A 9,814-nucleotide genomic window follows, 5' to 3' on the forward strand; every position below is an offset into this window, starting at 1 on the left:
CGGCCAAGGCAGTAACGGCGGCGGCAGCGGCGGCGGCGCAGGCAGAGGCCGGTGCCCGGCTCGGGCTCGGCTCCGGCGACCCCGGGGCGCCCAGTGGGCCCCCCGCCCCCTCCCCCTCCCCCCTTCCCCTTCCCCTTCCCCTCCCAGCGCGCCCGCGCGCCCCTCGGCCCTCGGCGAGCAGCTCGGCTCCCCCCAGCGCTCCCCGGGCCCAAAGATATGGCAATGGTAGTTAGCAGCTGGCGAGATCCGCAGGACGACGTGGCCGGGGGCAACCCCGGCGGCCCCAACCCCGCAGCGCAGGCAGCCCGCGGCGGCGGCGGCGGCGAGCAGCAGCAGGCGGGCTCCGGCGCGCCGCACACGCCGCAGACCCCGGGCCAGCCTGGAGCGCCCGCCACCCCCGGCACGGCGGGGGACAAGGGCCAGGGCCCTCCCGGTTCAGGCCAAAGCCAGCAACACATCGAGTGCGTGGTGTGCGGGGACAAGTCGAGCGGCAAGCACTACGGCCAATTCACCTGCGAGGGCTGCAAAAGTTTCTTCAAGAGGAGCGTCCGCAGGAACTTAACTTACACATGCCGTGCCAACAGGAACTGTCCCATCGACCAGCACCACCGCAACCAGTGCCAATACTGCCGCCTCAAGAAGTGCCTCAAAGTGGGCATGAGGCGGGAAGGTGAATATTTCTTCTCTGCTTCTCTCCCTGCGCTTCGCCCGCCTCCCTGCTCTTTCTTTCTCTCTCGTCCTGGGTGCTGTGGCTGTGGCTGTGGCTGTGGGGATGGGGCTCCTGTGGTCCCCAGCCGGTCCGGGCTTCCCAATCCTTGCTGCTTTCCTCCCCCAGCGTGCCCCCCCCCCAGCTCGCTGCCGCTGCCTCCCCCTCCCGGCCTGCGCTCCTCTCCCTGGCTCCTCTACCCCGCCCGCTGCCTGCTCAGGATTGTGTCCCTGGGACCGTGAGCTGTGGCTTTAAAAATCCCTCCCTTCCTCTGTTGGATGTGCTCCGTGTGTGTCTCGCTCTCGCCTGTGTGTGAGGATGCTTGGGGCTGTGCTGGCATGAACTTGGGCAGGGGTGCTTATTTCCCGCAGAAAACTGCTTCTGTGTTGTTGTTGTTGTTGTTGTTGCTGCTGCTGCTGCTGCTGCTGCTGCTGCTGCTGCTGCTGCTGCTTTTTCATTTCACTTTCTTCTCCTCATCACCGAACCCTTTATTTGTAATGGGAGAGGGCTGGGGCTGGAGGACCCTGAACCGTAGATTCATTGCCGCCATCATCCTTTAGGAAGCTTAGCTTGGAAAAAGAGGAGTGAGATTTATTGCACTTGTAGGTCTAATTAGGGGGGAAGGGGGGCTTCTGGCCTGCTCACTGGTTCTGTCTCCTCTTCAGGGATCTGGGGCCGCCTCCTCCCGAGCTGTGGCCTTGTTTTCACCCCTATACTTTGAAAGGAAAGTTTGTGACTGAACCCTGCCTTCATAGTAGTGTCATTTTTAATACTTGATACTCGTTTTATTTCTTCATCAAACTCCACCCTCTGCTTAAATACTGCATACAAATTACAATTTACAACGGCATTTACCGATGCTTGTGATTTGGCTATAATACATAGACGGCAGCTGGCATGAGCTTCGGCATCATTTAATCGATGTGCTGTATGGGTTTTTGTTTTTTTATTAAACAGAACTTTTGATATTGAATTTAGATATGCTTCATGTTCTTGTGGCATAAGATGGAGCACTTTTCTTACAAATACATTTAGCGGTCTATACTTAAAGTTTATCTCCTGACAATCATTAAAGATATAGTCAATTAGTGAACCAGTCAATTTTGCAGATTGTAGATTACTTCTTCTTGTAATTGACTTGAAAATTATATTTTATATGCCACAAGAAAAGAAATTGAATTCCTTCAGATCTCAAGGAGAAGGCAAATATGACGACTTCATTTCTAGCTCCAGGGAGATTCTGTAGGCATCTGAGGAAGAAAAAAAAAACAAAAAAACAAAAAAACAACTTTGAATTGTGCTCTCATTTAATGGAAAATTACTGCCAAGTTCAAAACTATAATTAGAAAAAGTATTCTAACCATTGTATTTCAAGAACACACATTGCACTGGAACTCTTGTTGGAATTAGAACACCCCCCCCAAAAGCAGTGCACAACCTGACATAGGACAGCTCTGTAGACATGGACCTACCTCTGCTAATTTGTTGGGGGGGGGGTGGTTCAGTGGCCCTAACTTTCCCTAAAGTTGTCTTTGTTTACATGGCAATTTAAAATGCTGGCACTGTTGAAGTAAAACATACACATAAAAAAAAAAAAAAAAAAAACTTTGGTCAGCTTTAAGAACTCAAAGCATGCTTACGTTTTGCATTCAGATGGTTAATGAATCCAGTGTTTTTGCAGTTGCAAGCTCGTGCATTCGCTGGGCAAAAGCTGGCTGCAGGTTGCAGTGGCACCGCACAGGACAGACATTAATTATATTTCCTACTTTTTTCAATAATGTTTGGCTACTGTAAGTTCAACTTTTTCTTGAATTTTTTCAATTTTCTTGTTGCTTTTAATGGCGAGAACTTTGTATGGGGCAAGCAGGAGGAGGAAAGATGGGAGGAGGGGTGTGTGTGTGTGTGTGTGATGCTTGCTGGTGGACAAAACTTTTAAGTGCTCAGTAAGATATGTAACTTGTATCTCTTTTAAAGCTAATTCTGTAGCACTTTAGAGATTATAGGAACATTTTATGCACTAAACGCTGCTTGCTTGCAAGTGCACTAAGGCTTATGGCCGGTACCACCACAGCCTTTCTCAGGTTTCACTTTTTTTTTTTTTTTCTTTGATTTGTATCTTTCTGGGAGGATGAATGGGGCTTCATTTATCTGCGTGTTGGTTCTTAGTAGCTGGGAGGTTAGGTGATACCTTCTTAGCCATCCTGAACTAGGGGCCTGGCAGTCAGGCCTAGTTCATCCCTGGCTCAAATAGCCAGGGATGCAGACTCTGGCTGGAAACATCTACCGGTGAAGGCAGAGGACTTCATTCCAGATTTCCTGTCAGAGGGGTCTGTGAGTGAGAGCCAGCAGGAGAAGATGCTTCGGGAGAGTGAGACTGCAGGAAAAAACTGCATTGCGCTGGGTGCGCTGCGGCTCGGCAGTGTTCACAAGCCTCCTGGATGCACATTGCCTCTTTTCTCTCTTTCTTTTTGTCAGCGGTTCAGCGAGGAAGAATGCCTCCAACCCAGCCCAATCCAGGCCAGTACGCACTCACGAACGGGGATCCCCTCAATGGTCACTGCTACCTGTCTGGCTACATCTCGCTGCTGCTGCGCGCAGAGCCCTACCCCACGTCGCGTTATGGCAGCCAGTGCATGCAGCCCAACAACATCATGGGCATCGAGAACATCTGCGAGCTGGCCGCACGCCTCCTCTTCAGCGCCGTCGAGTGGGCACGCAACATCCCGTTCTTCCCGGATCTGCAGATCACCGACCAGGTGTCTCTGCTACGCCTCACCTGGAGCGAGCTGTTCGTGCTCAACGCGGCCCAGTGCTCCATGCCCCTGCACGTGGCGCCGCTGCTGGCCGCTGCGGGCCTGCATGCCTCACCCATGTCCGCGGACCGCGTCGTGGCCTTCATGGACCACATCCGCATCTTTCAGGAACAGGTGGAGAAGCTCAAGGCCCTGCACGTCGACTCGGCCGAGTACAGCTGCCTCAAAGCAATCGTGCTGTTCACGTCAGGTGAGGATGCGGTCGCGGGGAGGGCAGGCTGTGCCCGGAGCTGGCGCCTGGGCACCACGCGGCGGGTGCCCAGCTTCCTGCATCTCCCGCGCCTCCACGGTCGCTGTGAGGCCGGGCCCTCGACCCACGTTGGGCCTGCCCAGGGTCTGCAGCCTCCATACGTGAATGTCGCGGCCCGCGCCGCTGCCATCTTGAAAGCGTAGCGGTGCTGGGGCTGAGGAGTCTCCGGTGAGGCCAGCGGCCTGGCCTAATGGCCTGGACTTCGCGCGACCCTAGACTGAGGGGGACTGTGCGACTGGGGAGGGGAGAAGCAGTGCACTATGGATGTGTGTGTGTGTGTGTGTGTGTGTGTGTGTGTGTGTGTGTGTGTGTGTGTACCAGAGCTCAGCGTTTCTGGGGGAGGAACAGTACAGAAAGAAGAGAACGTGGGAAGGTGCCTTCCTACTCTGTGTGGCACTCTCCTTGGATGAGTTTCCCGACAGAGAGACACAGACAGAGGCGGAACGAAAAGAATACTCACAAATAAATCATAAATAATCCCGCTTTATTGCTGCCTGATTTTCCCTTATCGGAAACCATTCATGTTTGCAGTTGCTGAGGTTATTGAGGGTCGTAAAAAACGGATTCGATCTAAACAAGAAAGATAAAAAACAAAAGCAATACTGTAAAACCCGCAAGCATGAGAGGATTCCGGGCCGGGAGATAAATTTCATAGCTATGCAAAACATAAGAACACTGGAAATTTGAAAGAGTGCCTTAAAAAATATCAAATTAAGTATAGGCGGTGGTAGCACGCATGTTAACAATCTCTCTTATGATAGATGGTTCAAATTAACTTCCAGGAAAGTGCACTAACGTTGCCTTTGAACGGCTCTGGTCTGAGCTTGTGAGAACACTATCTGCCTTTTATTATTGGAACCTGCAAGAGGGAAACATATAGACACCAGGGACAGCAGGTAACAGTAACGGGGAAATACAAACAAAGCCAGAAAGAACCCTGGTTGGGGCAGAGCTGCTTAGATGGGTTTGGGGCCCTGCCCACTATGAGTAAGGTTAGCTGCAATTTTGCCACTGTTATTGGCACTATTGTTTTTAATTCCTCCGTTAGGAGAACAAATAAACCATTCTAATAAATCTATCCCAGAGCCAGGCCCTCCAAAAGCCAAATTAAAACAATTCTTGAGAAGAGATGGCAAAAAATATATTTTTTCCCCAAGGCTTGTTGAACATTAAGCATTGGGATAATATATCAACGTTTCTTGACTTCCATGCATGAAGAATCATATTTACATTGTATTAAAATGACTCTTAAATTTGCACAATATTGTAATGTAGCAAATGTAGTATTAATATCGATCTGAACAGCAGATAATTTATTTAGACAAGAGCAACTCATTTGTATGCAAGGCGGCCAGAGCCATGGACTTGCCCCCCCCCCCCCCCCCCCCCCCCCCCCCCCCCGCTTTACTTTCAGGGCAAATGCAGGTCTGTTAGTGAGAGAGGGAGTTATTCTTTGCAAGGGAAGAAAGTGCAAAACTTAAAACAAAATGCAAGATTTATTAAATAGCTTCCCTCGTATTTGGATGCATTTTATCTTTATAAGCCTTCTTGAAGGAAATACGTTTTTCAAAAGTGACAAAGAGCCTGGGAAGCAGCAAGCAGGGTACTTTGACTCTGGCAGGCCCAGGCCTGGCTGGCGCTGTCCTACCCATCTCTTTAGCCAAATCCATCAGGAAGCAAGCCAGTGTGGAGAGCTAGGGTTTTTAAATCTCACCCAATGAAGTATCTTAAAGCAGAAGTGTAGCTTGGAGCTGGACAGAGGTTTTCCCAGAAAGGTCTCTTTTCCCATTTCCTTATGCCCCTAAACTTCTCTGGATAGCCTTGACTTTGCTGATCTTGTGCCATTTGCCAGAGAGAGGCCTAGGATTGTGTGGGCTGCGAGGAACATTGTGGAATTGCGCATGTTTCGCTTTTAAACTTTCCATCCTAAATGATTCCTGTGAAAAAGTCCCTGAAAAAAAAAAGTTTTCCAAAGAAGTTTTTTTGAACCAAATCTTCAAGGTGCAAGGGGTGCTGAGAATGAACAATGACATTATTTTGTTGGAAAATTGCAGGCAGAATATCTGAAAATGGAAATAGAACTGTCAGTAGTAATTCACCCCCCCCCCCCTTTCCATACAGCACATTTCCACTTTTGACTAAACTTGTTTTGATTGCTAGCCTGAAGGGAATTCATGGGAAGCCTTCCTTAAGTCATCCAACTTTTAAGCAAACTTTGAATGATGGAAAAGACAGTTTTAGACATATTGTCCAATGTGGCTTGCCCTGACTAAGTATTTGAAGCTGGCATGGGGGGTCCCCTGTGGTGATTTTCACATTTGGCCTCCGGATGGTATGTTTAATCCTTAATATTCTGGATGGCATCCAAAGACTAGGTCATGACCTGAACTTACTTTGAAAAAAATATTTAATTCATATACCTAAATATTCCTTCAAATAAATGAGACTGACTCTGAAAAGAGCCATCTAGTTAACATAAATACAATAAATCCATTTTCAACACAATAATAACTTTGATTTCTAGTTATGGCAGCTGGCTACATCTATATTTCCTGAACACTAAACTCTTCTGAATGCACAACATGAAATACATTCTCTGCACTACAAAGGCTAAGCCGGGAGGGCTTGAGCAGTAATGGTTATTTATTTACATAATTTCTTTTCCATATACTGTAGAAGAAATATTGAAGGTTCCCACATTGACACTACCATATAAAAAGTGAGACATGGATTTTTGTATATTCTGTCTCCTTTTCTTATCTGGAGTATAATTCATGGAGTGCAAATATGCACTAAATTACACCCTTTGCTCACCTCTCTTTGCCACCACAACCCACCAATTGATTCCAACACTCATAATGTCTGTCTGCAGATAGGAGAATCCCACTGCAGGGGTGAGTGATTACATAGTGTGTGAAGCTGGGCTAGACCTAAGATTCCTGGTTGATAAAGGCCACTGGGATGGGTGACTGGTACCTGACAGGCAGACCCAGCTCCAAGCATTCCATCTCAAAGGTGGAAGAACATAAAAGCAGCCAGTTCAGGACCCAAGTGTACCAGTTTAGGTCTCTCCTACTTGAAGTCACCTATATGGGAATGAAAAAGTGCCCTTGTACTGTAGGGGGTCCTAATGTTTTACTGACCTAAGGAGACTCCATGTGAATATTTAGGGGGAAATTTGTTTGGATATCAGTGGATCTTTCTCATATTATGACGGAGACTATCTCATGGCACGAGGGACAGAAAATGTATGCGATACAAAATATAAGTAAATGCAAAGTATGCTTGATGGACATTAAGCAAGGCTATGTTAGAAAGCAGGCCCAAGGGCAGACCTCAGAGTCCCCTCTCTGAGCAGCAAAAACTCAAGGTGCACCTGTCCTGGCCGCATTAGATGTAATCATCTCCCTGGCTTCCCAACTCAGACCAATATGGATGCTCTGCACCAGCTGGATGGAGTAATTAGACATCTGAGAAGTACCCAGTCTAAACCTGAGGTCAAAGGAGACGTGCCTCAGAAGTTCTTGAATTATCACTAGTTTTATTTATATATTTGCTTGAGGCCATACCCTTGTAGATGAAGGTGGCAGAGTGCTTTGTGAAACCCAGTTCTTGAACTGTAAGGATACACAGCGTGGAAACAACAGACACAGGTTCTGCTTTGAATAATTTGTTGTTTTTTTAGGGTCACACTTCCCCATTATACAATGTCCTTTTACAGGTGTTGTCATACATAAATTTCTTCCCAGATCTATATATTAGCAAATTCTGTCTTTGATCTCTAGTCAACCTCCTGGTTGGCCCAGGGTTCCTCTGTGATCTTCCTATTTTTAAAATATGTATTATTAATATTAAGAAATAACGTAGGAAGTAAGGGGGGAAGCTTCACTCCGTTTCTCTGATTCCACATTCTTCTCCCTTTGCTTGGCCCTGGCTAGTGAATATAGAATAATCTGCCTTCTTGAAATATTTTTAGAGCACCAAAAGGCACGTTGGTTGGTTTGAAATAAACACAAAGGTTTTCAGTTGCCATCATTGTTTAAAAGTGCCTTGTTTACTTCTCCCTTGGTCCTGCTACAGGAAACCTGTCTCCCCCAAATCCATCTTTAACTCCCCCCCAGTTCTGAGACAGAAACATCAGCTGCCTCTAACCTAGCTTTGTGTCTGGTCATTGAAGATGTCTTCTTTCTGCAGCCTGGAGTAACTGAGCCGCATTCCTCCTGATTATTATACAGCTTACAGAGATGTGACCAATTTTCAATTATTTGATCTAAGGAACAGATAGAAGTGTCCACTCTCGCTGAGGATTTGTTGCAGAGTCCTTGCTTGCATATATAGTTGATCTCAAATCCTATAATGCTATAGCAGGGGCTTGAGCTGATTCTCGGTCCTGCCAGCTTGTGGTCCCTCACCCCCTGCCACGTGTCTTCACTACACAATCTAGGTTCTCCTTGAGCTTGCTGGTTGGGGTCATTTGGGTTTGAGGGGAGACTCCAAGGAGTCTTTTAAAACTGCTTCCAAGGCTGTGTCCCAAGTACCCTAAAATCATGAGGGAAGGGGGCAAGCACCCTTGTGATGAACACAGCCAGAATTATGCTCCCCTGCAAGGAAAGAACAGGTTGCTCTATGCAGCAAACATGGAGTCACCATCGTACATTATCTAATTCAGAGGTGAAAGAAGAAAAACAAAGGCATGGCAAGGTTGTACCTCTGTGTGCATCTGTGTCTCTCCTGTTCCCCTAGACATGGTGGGGGTTGGATTTATTTTTATTTGTATAAGGGATAGGGAAAGAGAACGGTATAAAAAGGAGCAAAGAGGCATAGAGGAAAGGGTTTCTTTTCTTTTTCTTCTATTTCTTTTTTTTTTTTTCCTCTCTCCTCAAAACATTAATGGTTTGTATTTCTTTAGTGCTCACTCACCTAACAGCCTGTCCCCCCTCTCCCTGTCTCTCCCTCCCGTGGCTGCTCTGGCAGATGCTTGTGGCCTGTCGGATGCTGCCCACATCGAAAGCCTGCAGGAGAAATCGCAGTGTGCACTGGAGGAGTATGTGAGGAGCCAGTACCCCAACCAGCCCAGCCGCTTTGGCAAACTGCTGCTGCGATTGCCCTCTCTTCGCACAGTGTCCTCTTCTGTCATCGAGCAGCTCTTCTTCGTCCGTTTGGTAGGTAAAACCCCCATTGAAACTCTCATCCGAGATATGTTGCTGTCCGGGAGCAGTTTCAACTGGCCTTACATGTCCATTCAGTGCTCCTAGGCCTTGGGTGTTTCCCACCTGCCCCTGCCCTCGACCCCCTAGAGACTAAGAGGATTCACCCTGACCAAGGACTCAAAAGCCTTTGGGGATGCTAGTATGATGGACCAGGCAGGCCAGGCAGAGGGGAGGAGGGCTGGAAACAAGAACAGCCCACTCTGCAGGAATGCAACCTGAGCTACAAACCAGGAGAAAAAGAGACTCATTTAGGATTTGATCTGTAAGTATATTGGAAGGGAAAGAAAAAGGACCTCGTGTCTGGTGAGAAAAATGGAAAAAAAAAATGGAAGAGAGGACCATGAGAAATTTAAAAGTAGAAGGACTCTAATGGACTTCCAGGATTTATTGTGGATGGGTGTGGATACATTCTGTACAGAGAACAACCCATATGGAAGTGGACTGAATCCTATGTAGAGACACACACTGAACATTGCTATTCATTTTGTAAAATACTAGTCTTTATTTTCATTTTTTTGTAAAATTTAAACATCGTATGCGCATAAAGAAAAAGGAACAAGAATTAGGGGAAAATAACATTTTCCAAATAATTATAAAAAAAATTGTCCTGTGTCTATGTATCTATATCTGTTTTGTATTTTTTTCTGGTTCCAAACCAGATTTCCTGTGATTCTATACTAATAATTTTTGATATAACCCTTTGCTTCTTATAATGAGTGCGATATATGTTGTCGAGGCTGTTCTTCAAGAATTAAAATTGAAGTGAAAATTTAAACAAAAATAAAAGAATTTAGCAAAATCCATGTGTCTGGTTGCTTGAACTGTACCCTCAGAG

At 47.0% G+C, this 9,814-nt stretch overlaps 1 protein-coding gene across 2 annotated transcripts; it reads left to right on the forward strand.

The window, feature by feature from the left end:
- Positions 1-120: 120 nt before the first annotated feature.
- Nr2f1 (nuclear receptor subfamily 2 group F member 1) lies at positions 121-9,222 on the forward strand. Of its 2 annotated transcripts, none has more exons than XM_051172384.1 (3): positions 121-670; positions 3,182-3,709; positions 8,744-9,222. In XM_051172384.1, exons 1-3 carry the CDS (start codon positions 217-219, stop codon positions 9,022-9,024), a joined length of 1,263 nt encoding a protein of 420 aa, XP_051028341.1. In that variant the 5' UTR covers positions 121-216; the 3' UTR covers positions 9,025-9,222. The 2 variants fall into 2 exon arrangements, with proteins under 2 accessions (XP_051028341.1, XP_051028342.1); XM_051172385.1 differs by lacking the exon at positions 121-670 and adding an exon at positions 2,235-2,496.
- The last annotated feature ends 592 nt before the right edge of the window (positions 9,223-9,814 follow it).

The sequence above is a fragment of the Acomys russatus genome, chromosome 30 (genome assembly GCF_903995435.1).
Source record: "Acomys russatus chromosome 30, mAcoRus1.1, whole genome shotgun sequence".
NCBI lineage: Eukaryota > Metazoa > Chordata > Mammalia > Rodentia > Muridae > Acomys > Acomys russatus.

Coding starts and splice junctions, on each gene's coding strand:
- Nr2f1 (XM_051172384.1), top strand. CDS start 217: ATGGCAATGGTAGTTAGCAGCTGGCGAGATCCGCAGGACGACGTGGCC. Junction 671..3,181: donor AGTGGGCATGAGGCGGGAAG/GTGAATATTTCT, acceptor TCTTTTTGTCAG/CGGTTCAGCGAGGAAGAATG. Junction 3,710..8,743: donor AATCGTGCTGTTCACGTCAG/GTGAGGATGCGG, acceptor CTGCTCTGGCAG/ATGCTTGTGGCCTGTCGGAT.